At 40.1% G+C, this 12,942-nt stretch overlaps 1 protein-coding gene across 3 annotated transcripts in view; it reads left to right on the top strand.

Moving 5' to 3' along the window:
• Positions 1 to 11,240, top strand: part of CNTN1 (contactin 1) — a 302,283-nt gene extending 291,043 nt beyond the window's left edge. For all 3 annotated transcript variants that reach the window (XM_084750668.1, XM_084750670.1, XM_084750669.1), the window contains exon 24: positions 8,791 to 11,240. In XM_084750668.1, the coding sequence (XP_084606794.1) occupies positions 8,791 to 8,867 (77 nt within the window). In that variant the 3' untranslated portion in view covers positions 8,868 to 11,240. The remainder of the gene's footprint in view (positions 1 to 8,790) is intronic.
• Positions 11,241 to 12,942: the final 1,702 nt, after the last annotated feature.

The raw sequence follows: 12,942 nt of genomic DNA, 5'->3' as shown, positions 1-12,942 counted from the left end.
TGACGACAACAATTTAGAATCCAGTTAATGATTCCGCTGTTGTAGTAAAGTGGTGGTTGTGTGTTCTCCTCCAGACTTCATGAATTCAGCAGTCCTGGGTAGTTAGCTGGGTTTCCAGTACCAGGCATGTGTTCCTTGTTGTTGAGTAGGTCTGGAGTACAATTAGAAAGCTGTTGGTTACTGAACATTTATGTGTGCCACTACTACACCCACAGAGTTATCATGTCGTGCTAACTCTCTATGTGGTTCATGGGCATCACAGCTGTGTAGGACTCTTGGTTGTTTCCATCTCAGGAGTGCTATGACCTGCTCGTGCATTAGGGCATCGGGAAAGGAGTCATCTCTGGCATGGTCTTCACCCCTAGGCCTGTGCAAGACCTAACTGGTGATCATCTCCGCCTAGCTCCCTCTCTGAGCCGCATGGCACAGATCTAGTCATCGTCTTAGGCTTACTCCTCATCTGGCCCACCCTAGTGGCCCCTCAGGAGGGATCATCTGTCTTAGGCTCACTCTCGCCCAGGACCCTTAGTCTCAGGTGAGGTTCTTCTAGTCTCTGACTTGCTTCCTGTCTTGAGAGTCCATCCAGGCCTGACTGGCATCAGACTGGTGTTCTTCTATGGCTCGCTTTTTTTTTCAGGGACTGTTAGGATACTAATTACTCAGATGTTCATAGGTCAGAACACTGAACTTAGACATAGCCTCTCCCCTTTCTGTCACCTATTGATGCATGTGTGACATGCATGACAGAAGCCATGCCTGCAGTACCTCTAGGGACAGGGTGGATTTGGAAGCCAGACATGGTGGAATAGACATGTAATGGCAGTGGTCTTAGTGGTAGTGAGCTTTCTACCAGAGAACACTAATCATACATGTGATCATGGCAATAGAACGTCTTTATTAGCCTGCTTGGGATCAATCTGCATGGTCAGCACTCAGTGCAGCCCTCAGCCTTTCTCAAAGTGAGATTTGAAGCTTGAAAATTACATCCTGGTTTGACACACCTCCATTAGCAAGAATAGTTAGCCAGAAGTGGAAGTGCAGAAGCCAAAAAGCAATAGACTGTGATGGGTTGGACCTTAGGTTTGGTTTTAGCAGATAGTGTTGCCTATGTGCTCAGCTTTAAGGCCTAAATGGTACTACCAGAATTTCAGTTGGGCTCATTTTTGCCCAAACAAGGTCACCTGGCTGGAACTTGTGGGTTAGTTCGGGTGTGAGTGATGACACAGTCTCCTGAAACTGTCTAGCTGATGGTTCTCCAAGCTTCCTGCAGAGCCTGCAAGGGCTTGAGAAGGAAGAGTTGGCTATCTCTATTTGGGGGAATATCTCTGAATTTAGGGATAGCAGGGAGCCCTATAACAGACACATCTGGCCCTGATTAGGGCAAAGGGGGAGGGAACTGACTTAATTTTGACTGGTTTCAAGAACAAGATTACTTAAGGCTTTTTTAAAGATTTTGTTTATTTTCTGTACCTGGCCTGAACTCCATCACCTATAAGTACAATGTAATTTCCAATTAGTATTGAATACCCCTTTCAGGATTTTGGTGTAATTTGGTTGTGAAGGCCATGACATCGTCAGACACTAGGGATAAGGGCAATGTACACCTAGGAACTAATTCCTGGATATGCTTTTTCATGACTGTTGATGAAGTCTCCGTCCCAGTAGGATAGGCTTCTACCTGTCCTAAAAACAAACAAAAAATACAAAAAAAAAAAAAAAAAAAAACCATTGTCTATAAACACCAGGGCACACTTATACCTAGAAGCTGTAGGTTCGATTTCAGTAAAGTCTTTATAGAGGTGTTCTGCTGTAACCCAACCCCGACCCAGGACTTTTCTTCCTCCTTTGGGGTTTACCTATACACAGGTGACACTCTTTAAACTAAAGTCCTTGACAAGACTCTCTGGCTGGGGTATCTACTATCCGGATAGAGGAGCTCAGCAGTTTTTGTGACCCATAGATGTTTGCTTGGGTGGGGCTCCACTACCATTTGCCTTTCAAGAGTTATTGGAAGACAGGCCTTCTGTCTGGTGACATCCACTAGCATTTTAACACCCTCTTTCCTGGCTGTCAGTCTGTCTCCTCCAGTGTACCATCTGGGCATTGGCGCAGATTAGAGTCAGGCGATGGACGGCAGGTTTGGGCAGGTTTCCTTCTGCTCAAACAGTAGGGTACTGTGTGTATAGCTTCTGCAGATAACCCTATAGTGGGTTTTTTCTTTGTGGGGCCTGTTCACCATGGAAAAAGTATCCCTCTGATGAGAGAAAGTCACTAGAATGAGGGCAGAGAGTTGCTATAGGTTAAGGTGAGTCACCTTTTCCCAAAAGATATGATTCCCCTCAATTTTCTTAGGAGGTCCTTTCCACTCAGACATATGGACAATCAGGCATAACTAAGGAAGAGTGAGACACAGTATGTTGTCCCAGGTCCACAGTCCAGGATGCCATCCAGGGAAAACAGGCTATCTGTCCAGTTGCACCTTGATCCGCTGTCTCCTGGGAGGCGACTGGCCTGAGAAGCTACATCAGAATGGAGTGGGCTGGTCCAGTGTCCACAGGGAACTTAATAAATATGCATACTGCCTTTGCTGTGACCCTGACCTCCTGGGAGCTCAAAAGTATGGAGCCCAGACCCTGTCATTTCTCACTTAACTGAAGGACCAGAAGGATCTCCTTCTCGTGGTTGGGACATTCATTCTTCCAGTGTTTCCTTTGTTTATAGTAAGCACATCAATCCCTTTCCTTATCCCTAGACCTGCCTTTTCTCCATGTACTTTTGTCTGCTTCCCTAGGAGCAGCCATGACTCTGGTTCATCTCTTTCCCTGTTTTTCTTCTGTCAAGGTCTGGTTGTTGTAGACTTTGTGAGAAATTTCTAACAGCTGGAACATATTCATACCCTAAAATCCCTATATGTTTTGACGTTTCTTTCTGGTGTCGGAGACTGACTGCATGACAAAAAGCAATACTTGTTACTCACTTAGTTTTGGGGGTCATCTGGCTCTATTGAGGTAAACATGCAATAGGTTTGCCTGAGTTGTTCCAGGAACCCAGAGGTCTATTTCTCGGACCCTTGAATAACTACCTTAGTCAGATTAGTGAGCTTCCTAGCTGCTACTCTTAAGCCTGCCAACAAGATGCAGTAAAACATTGTCCAAAGCCTGCTTACCTCTGTCAGTGAGTTTAGGGTTTGGGTCCCAATCTGGTCGAACCAAAGGAAAGCTCTGCTTGACCTTAGCCTCACTGTCTGTCAGTTAACCCAGCCCCAAGGGCCGCCTTCCTACTCCCCAGCTGGAGCCTGTTGTTACTCAGCTGTGAAGATGTCCAGGAGCTAATACACAGTTGTCACATGTGGGCTGGTGAATAAAAAGACAATCTCCAACAATCTGATGAAAGCCTGTGGTTTTCCAGAAAGGAGAGGATTTTGAGTCTTCCAATTATATAGATCACTGGCTACAAATGGAACAGAAGCTATAAATAGGGGCAAAGGATCTTTTATCCCTGGCCCTTTCAGCACATTTAAGCCATGATTCCATTGGTGGCACCTCTCTTAAAGGAAGATGGAAGCTGACACCATTGCTTAGGACAGAGTCTGCCAGGCTTCCTCATACATTCCATATATGAGAGGGGAGAAAGAGTCCTGTGTGGAGGAGTTGGCTTTCCAGCCCCTCCAAAGGAGGTGAAACCAGGGTCTTCCCTCTCACTTCTGCTTGATCCATTGGTCTGGTTGGAGTATAAAAAATGAGACATCCATTTCCTCTTGAAGAGCTGATAGAATGAGTGGCATCTTGATTTCTTTGCCAGCACCAGCTGGACCAAAAGAGCCCTATTCTCCTAGGCTAGAGCACATGTCTTCAGCTAGAGGGTGAGTGGATGACCAAAGACAAGAGTTGATTCAATAGGACTGGTCTGGGACATTGGGAGTCTCCATCACTGTGTTCCAAACAGCTTGTGCTCTTTGGGGATTCATCAGGTCACCAAGGGTAGCCAAAACAAGCACAAAGCACAGCCAGTGAATCTCACAAAAGGTGTGCAGTTTCCCTGGTGAGAAGTCAATGCCATAGTTACTCTTGTCTGAAGAGCCATCCCTGAAATGTTTTAACATACATTCCATGAGTGTCTTAGGATGACTCGCCTTCCCCCATATTACACATGACAGACTGTCATCCAGCCAGCGATATTTAAAATTTCACAGGACTTGTTCTGAAAATGACTGCATTGATAACTGGCTTTGTTTGAAAAAACTTTAATGTAGGTATGTGGTGTTGAGAGCAATTATACAGAATGTGTTTACTATATCATCTGGTGTCTTGTGGCCTTAAAGGAATATTGGTCATTCTGAATACTTTAGTAGTTTAGACTGTCTTCATTCATTGCAAAGATAAACAAGAACAGACAATATACGTAACTGTCTAAAAAGGTAGGCCTGCTATGGTATTGGGCCCATCTAGTGGATGCTGGTAATAACAGAGCAATATGTGATCTTGACCCCTGTTGATGATGTATCTTAATAATCTATGCCTACTATACCTGTAAAATAGAAAAGTCTTTTTCCCCTTTACAGGTAACTACTACGATAACACATAAACCACCTCAATTTAAAACTATATGTAACAGTTCTTTGGCTGTAAGAAAATGCATAGTATAATAGTAAAAAGACCAGGCCAGTCTGTTGCCCAAACTCCAACAGGAGTTCAAGGTCAAACTCTTTAATGAGCTCTGCATCCACAGGCAGGTCACAAAGGGCCATGCAGCATCCCCATCTCCAAAGATACTTACTCTAACTCACAGGATTTCTGTGAGGAAAACAGAAGCATATATGCAAAAGTGCTTTGAATAGTAAAATGCTGTAAAAATGAAAGGTATTACTTATAGGAGAAAAAACCAAACAAACAAACAACAACAACAACAAAAATGACAGACTGACCAAAAGAGAAAGGAAAAAACAAAACAGAGATAAACAATGACAATGATGAAACAGATTAGGAATGGCCGTGACACACTCATACATCTAGACAGACCAGTGGAGTCCACTGACATTTCACACGGATCCCAGATACTGGTCAGCAGCCATATTTGGTGCCTTCCATGCATCCTAAACAGAAGATATCCTTATCAGACTTACCTCCGGAGCTTACAGAACAGGCAACTTTTGATTCTGTTCCATTTTCTGGGGAAGTGTCAGATTCTTCCAATGCAATAGGCAGTGATTTATTGAAAGGAATCTCAGGGCCCTGGAACATCTAGGGCTGTGTACCTCCTAGGAGACCGCTGGCCACTGTACTCTTTCCCACTCCTAGGGTCTCTGAGACCCCCATGTCTCAGAGGTCTTATCTCTTGGTGGTCTTACTTGAGCCTCCAGAAACATTGTGAAATATCTACCGGAGAATACTTAGATGTGAGTTCAAGCCAGAAGAAAGCCTTTACTAGCTGGCCAGTGACTATAGTGGGTACACAGTGACTGGTCTGTGCCTTTCTCGGGATAATATTATAAACACGTAAGTATGGGTTTACATACTTCACTTAGTAATAACAGTTAGCCAGAAGCAGAAATACAGAAGCCAAAAGCAAGGTTAGTACATTTAGGGACTTTCCCAGACCTCTCGGCTTTAATGAGTTAGGTCTTTGTTCTCATTTTGGAAGGTGTTGCTGTCTGCGTGATGGGTTCCAAGGCCTGGATAGCAGTTCCATTATGACATCAATTGGTCTAAGGTCTGGGAACTTCCTAAGGTCTGGGGGCCTGTTACTGGAATCCAGGCTCTACTCACCTTCGAAGTTTCCATCAAGAAATCATCCATTGTTCCTTTATATTTGACTCATGTTTTTTCTCTCACAGCTTTCAGTACATCTTATTCTTATCCTTAACTGTTGTAACTATTATATGCTGTGGAAGTTTTTTTCTGACCTTATATATTTGGTGTTATCTGTATTTCCTGTGTTTGTACTGATATGTCATTTCCTAGTTTGTGGAAGTTTCTTCTATGGTCTTGTTGAAGATCTGGTCTATGCTATTGACCCCATCTATTCCTATAATTTGAATATTTTGGGGGTTTTGATGATGTCCCTCATTTCCTGTGTGTTCCTTTCCTTGCTTATTTGATCCAGATTCTCTACTTCATCTTAGAGTCTTGATAGTCTGCCTTCTGTTTGATTCATTCTACTTGGAAAATTTTCCCTTATATTTTCTGTTTGGGTTATTGGGTTTTTTAAAATTCCATTTTCATTTTTGGCTTGAGTCCTCTTCAATGTTTCTATCTCTTTATTGAATTTTGTTTTCAAGTCCTGGATTGGCTTCATTCCTTCAGACAATGCTTGTGTTTTTTTCGGATATCACTTAGTCATTTATTCTCCATAACTCCTTTCTTATTTTCCTCTCATAATTTTGTATCTTCTTTAAACCCCTTGAATTATTTGATGAAATTTCTAAATGATCCTTTAAATTGTGTGTCCTAGTAGTCATGTGTCCTGGTAGTCATGTGTTTTAGTGTTCAGCGTGTGCCCCCTGCACATGGTGGGACAGGCAAATTGAGATTAGGGAAGAGACATAGAAATAAGGATCAGTGAGACTCACTGGTTAGTTCTTGGAGAAAAATATTCAAGATCCGGATGAGAAGAAAGGTTGGATATGGTGTGGGAGCGGCCTGTGAGACACGGGTAGACGCAGAGTGAGTTCTGAAAGGATCCTATAGGTTGGTTCCGGTACAGGAAGGGGTGGATAGATTAGGCTGGGGCAGTTGACCTAGGATCTGGACTACATCTGGCAGGTTGGAGAGGGTGCATGAAAGGAAAGATCAAGCAGACTCATTTGGCTTGACCCTGATGAAGGATCCTCAGCCATCTTGCTGAGTGTGGAAGTGGTTTCCAGCTGTCTCACTTTTTTTCAAGGAACTCCTTATCTGTATCAAAGATTGTTTTCTGTGCACCATCAAGTGAAGCAAAGAGAGCAAGTGTATGCCACCCGCAGGAATATAGGCATAGTGGTTTTCCAGTTTTTAAGAAGCATAGATACTATTTTAGTGCCAAGACTTTTAGGCAAGTCTTTGCACCTTCCTTAACATACACTATGTAGTAAAAAACAAAAACAAAAACAAAAAAAATGGACTGCTTTGAACTATTTCTTATTATGATATATAATCATATTGAAGGTTTCAATTTTTGATAATAAACTTTCCATTGATGTAACTTACTTTCACAACTGGTAGAGTATAATTTTTGCCTTTCACTAATTCCAGAATTGGGTTAATTGAAGGTACTTACTGAAACCTAGGAGAATAAGAAAGAATACTGCACCTCCATAGTCACACTGTTTACCGTGTTCTCAAGAATTCTAGTGTGAGAAGCTCAGGGCCTATCAATTTATCTGACACAGGAATGTCCCTTAACCACTGTCATCCAAAGTAGGATGTAAATTTATGTGCACTCATAGCTTATGACATTGTTTCATTTTTATTTCATAGTGGCATGGTATAAATGTTGCATGTTCCCTCCAGGCTCAGGAGTTGAACACTAGGTCCCCAGTGTGTGGCAATATGTGTGGGACTGTGGAACTTTTGGACAATGTGACATCACCAGGAAGTTTGTGTTGAGGCACATAAAGGTCTAGTTTCCTTTCCAACTCTGCTTCTGGTTCTGCTGAGATGTGCACAAACATTTGCTCTATACTCTCTCACCAGAGACATCACCACCATGGGCTATAACTTCTTAAAGCAGGGGGCAAAATAAATGTCTTTTGAGTTGTTTCTTGTCAGGTATTGGTCATAGTGAAGAGCAAAGCATCTATTACACAGTGTGCTATTTCAGGGTAATTGGTCTTTCACTAACAACTGAAGATTAACACTAGAAATTCTTCTTAAATAGAGTTGTGAGTAACTAACTGTCTTTAAATGATTGAAATACAAAATTATTCACTATCTTGTACACATATTATTCGAGGTAATACTTTTTGTATTTTTATTCCATTCACCATATTTTTTAAAAGCCCTCAGACATATGCAAGTAACAAAGCTTAATGGAAAAAAAAAAAAGAGGTCATGAGTTTGAAAGAGAACAGAAAAAGGCATGTGGGAGGTTTCTGACTGAGGAAAAGGAACAAGGGAGTGATGAGATTATATTATAATATCAGAATATTAAAGTGGTAATAAAAACCAAACAAAATTCACATGGAAGACTTACACAAAATCCTCTGACAAAATGCTTCAAAATAGATCATGTTAAAGTAGGTCAACATAGAACATTACATACTTTGTTTGGAAAACCTACGGTATCAAATACTCTGTATGCTAATTTTAAATAATTTTTTTCTTATTATTGCCGTGTATAACTGACTAAAATAGCATGTGGATGTGGCATAATTTTTTCGTATACATGAAAGTAGAAAGTTAAATCAAAACCTGCAGCAAGGAAGCAGAGAGCACTTTGAAGTGTTGTAGGTGACATCTGTGCCATCGTGTATGATATTTGATTCTTATTTATGGTGCTTCTTGACCTTTCACCTTCTGGTGGAACTTTGACACAGAAGGATCACAGGGATGGAGTTAGCATTCCAATGTTATTATTTCAGTGGTTTCTTCAATCACGATGTAGACATTATGTGAATAATCTCACACAAAATATCTTCGATAAAAAAATATGTTTTTATTTCTCCCATATTGCTAAGAATCAGAGAAGTTCGTTTTGCATAAAGAAACATTATGATTTCCAGGCCAACACAGCCCTGCCTTCCCCAGCAGGCTCAGGGAGCAACAGTGGCTGTCACTGAGAAAACGATAAGCACTCGTTTGCTTTGCTTCGCAGGTGTGTCCGCGCTGTCTTCGAGTCTCCTCAGCTTGCTACTGCCCTCCCTTGGCTTCCTTGTCTACTTGGAATTCTGAATGTCGTGACATCTGCTGTTCCCATCCCTGCTCAGAGGATGCCCTTCATCGTGGGATGACTGTAATTCCTTCTAATTCCTGCGGCTCCATCCTAAGCCAAATAAAGTAGACTCTAACAAGCTATTCAACGGATTTCCAATACATTATGACTGAGGCATTCAGGAACCCCTTCATCCAAAAGAATAACTTTTAAATGGAAAGAAAAAATGATTTTTAACTCGTTCCAATATGCCTTATAAACCATTTAACCTGATCCCGTGAAAGTTGCATGACGTAATTCAATGGACAAGTTAACAGTGTTCAATTCCATACCATAGGCCGTAGAGTGAAAGTAAGATCACCATACACAGGTGCTTTACATTTAATGACCAGTTGTGACATATAATAGAGGTTGAAATGTTGATTGTATGTGGTATGTGTAAGAGTAATGCAGTCTCTTATATTAGCCTATATGTTTGGGGTGCTGCATTTTTCTTGAAAGACCCCTGTGATCCATTATATTTTGAGTTTCCCGTAAAATTAAAACAAAAATAGAACAAAAACAATTTAACATGAACACCATTACCAAATCACTTTCCTGGGTGAGTTGAAAGGTTATTATTTTTTTTTTGACTATGAAAACCAAATTATAGAACTTCCTACCAGTATTCTTATTTTTAATTAATTTTCTACATATTTGCTTTTCAGAATCTGTAATACTGTTCCGTTAGTTTTCTAAGGCTAATGTTCACATGCCATGCGAGGGTTTTAAATTTTATTTTATTTTATTTAACCTTTGTATTCCAGTCTGAAGTTGTTTTATGCCTTTTTTCTCATCAATGTCAAACCACAGGACCTGCAGCCCATCCGGAACATTGTCTACTGCGGTTTATTCACATGTGGAACGTCAGGTCTGGGGACGTAGAGTGCTTCCATTTATATTGCAACGTGATTGTCTTTACGCAGCTAGAGATAAGTGACAGGGAAGTATCAGAATCCCTGAACGTTGTCATTGCTCTGGTCTTGTGCTTCATGCCTAAGTATAAGCTCTCTCTAGAGAAAGTGTAGACTCCAGACATCACATGCAGGTCGGAAAAGCTACAGAACTCCATTCAAAGAAACCTAAGTCACATTTCCCATTCTAATGCAATACTGAAAACTGGCTAAAAATACCAAATCAGAGTGTTGCTAGTGGTCCTATGAAGAATATGCAAAGCTGGGAGGCAGGAGAGGTAGACAGTGTCCTGCCCAGGGATGTCTCCCAAAGTGTTGATGTGGAGGAATTTGTGCGATGTGAAAAGGAAACCCATGTTTCCTCATTATCTATGGTGTGCACGAGATGTGTCTGAGTGTGGGTGTGAACGAACTCGGGTAATAAAGAATTAGCTGGCTCCTGAAATAGAGCAATGGTTGGTTCCTTGAGAGGTCTAATCCTATTTTATTAGCACAATCTTGCTGGCTAATTAGAGACAGAGTTTATCTTTTTAGAAAGGATACCCTATAGGTCCATAAAGAATATTTACAGGAAGCAAAAATAGATCTATTAATATGTTACCCCTATCTTTAATTTGTATAATTTTTGTACTATATGTGTAAATGTTTAAAGTCCTCATTATGAAAATATCAATAAATATTTCTTTAATTTACACTTAACACTTTGTTATACAAGTGAAAGTTTTTAATATCAGTATAACAGATGCTTTCCCAATAGATTATGTCAATAAATCATTGCCAGATTTCATAAGATATTTAATGATTTGAAAAAAGAAAAGATGTCATTCTTTAGGGAGATGAACACTCTGTAAGCTTTCTGTACAAATGTTGTGTTTTCCTTGCTACTTTTGGGGGTTTTCCTCTTGCGATGTGACCCATGTTGGGCATTTTTATATCATCAATAACAACTACATCTTTTGCCAAATGCATGCCTGCCTTTTATTTTCTAATATATGGTGATAAAGACCAAAACTGGCTAGATTTTGCATGAAAATGGTTCTGAAAGATAGAAAACAGACTTGGAAGGTTGTTTAGTTTTAAATATGTGGCGGATATAGTCAACTCTCTCATGCGCTAACGACTTCTGCTCTTCATTTTCTCATATAATTGTACAGATGTGACTGGGACCATCAGTTTTCAACTGTTGTCAATTAACCAATGTATCACATGCTTTAAGATGCAAGAGTCTTAATTAAACTTTATATAGCTATAGACACATCTGTTGTTTCTTTGTATTTCAGAAGAGGTAATAGTAGTTTTATTTGATACTGACAAATAACAAATTGATTTTTTAGTTATTTTTTATCATTTTTTCAATGGAGTAGTATAGGACTGTGGTTCGTCCTTTTTATGAATGAATTCAAATTATAAAGAAATAAATGTCTTACTGTTGCCCAAAAAGTAACTGTTCTTTCAATTTGCCTGGAGTTTCTTTTTTTTTCCTGAAAGTTTTCATTCTGAGCTTGGTGTCATGGGGTATAGATACTACTGGGTAAGTAAAAATTCAGAGATGAGGTTCAATGGTACAGAAACTACACAGGGGCTGGAGATGTGTCTCAAAATTAAGACTATTTCCTGCAACTTTATCAGGCGTCTCACTGCTGCCAGTAACTCCAGTTCCGGGGATCTGATGCTCTCTCTTGACTTCATGGGAACCTACATGCATGTGATAAACACAAGCTTATGCAGACACACACATCATAGCAGTATTGTAGTAGTAGTAGTAGTAGTAGTAGTAGTAGTAAAATTAATAATAATAATAATAATACAAAATTTTATAAATTAAAAAAAGCAAAACAAAAAAACTATACCCAGTACAGTCAGTCAATCACATGTTGGATACACTGGCAAATACCACTCAGTCTATACCTGGACACTAGGGCAAGATGCTTGACACACAGAAAAAAAAAATCTGTTTAGTTTTGAGTGAGCTGAACGTCATGAAGAAGTCTGCATAAATCTGTGAATCTAAAGGCAAGGAGCCTGAAACAAAGTCTTTTCAAAGTCCTGAGCCAGACTGGGCCCAAGACTCTGTTTCTTGACCTGCCTTTGCCTTTCCTATTGAGTTCTTATTGAGATTTCTTTCTCTGTCAATCTGACCTTCCTTTCTAGTTCATGGAACGTCCTTTATTCTGGTTCTTTAACCTCTTTTGTAAGCCTTGCCCTTATTCCTTGACCCTAAGTGTTAAGTTACTTCCATTTGAACATTTTGCTTGCAGTATTTGACTTTCAACTAACCCCTGCTGACTGCTGACGCTGTGTGAGGATTTGGTAAAACAGAGCTTTGTCTACGAGGCTGGGTTCCATGCTAGAGGTTGTCAACCTGGATGCCTCTCAGGGTCAAGTGGAAAATTTGAAAAGATATAATGCATTCCTTTGGCCGCTATCCAGATTTCCTGAGTTAGGAACTTGGAAGCTGCATTTTTGGAGTGGCATTTGGGAATGTTGGAGGAGGCCATACTAAAGGTTGGTTTACTGAGTGTTTTGACTAAATGGAGGCACAGTTCAATATTATGTACACATAATTTAAATACTCCTTGAGAAAAGAAATCCCATTTTTATTATGTTCCTTAAGATGTTGGCTTATTTATAAATATTCTTGCCCCTTTCTTGTCAAAAATGCTAGTGTTTCATGTAACAAAATACCTTCTAGTTTGTTTGTTTGTTCCTAGAACTGAGACAGTTGAGATAATGACCTCTGATTTATTTTCTAAAATAATGAATTTTTTGTATTTTTCCTTATCGTTTTATTTCTGCCACATGTTTCTTTAAATTAATTAATTTATAATACCTAATGTCTCAAGACTATAATTCTCTGCAGAGCGGTAATTCAAGAAATTGATGAAATGTGCTCCTGCCCCAGCCTCAGCGTTTTTTTTCTCCTTTATTAATTTATTCTTGTTACATCTCAATGGTTATCCCATCCCTTGTATCCTCCCATTCTTCCCTCCCTCCCATTTTCCCCTTATTCCCCTCCCCTATGACTGTTCCTGAGGGGGATTACCTCCCCCTGTATATGTTCATAGGGTATCAAGTCTCTTCTTGGTAACCTGTTGTCCTTTTTTTTTTTTCCTAAATAGAAAAAAGATCATTTTTAGTGAGT

This window comes from Acomys minous (assembly GCF_964271855.1).
Source record: "Acomys minous genome assembly, chromosome: 12".
NCBI lineage: Eukaryota > Metazoa > Chordata > Mammalia > Rodentia > Muridae > Acomys > Acomys minous.
This window is presented reverse-complemented; position numbering and strand designations above follow the sequence as displayed.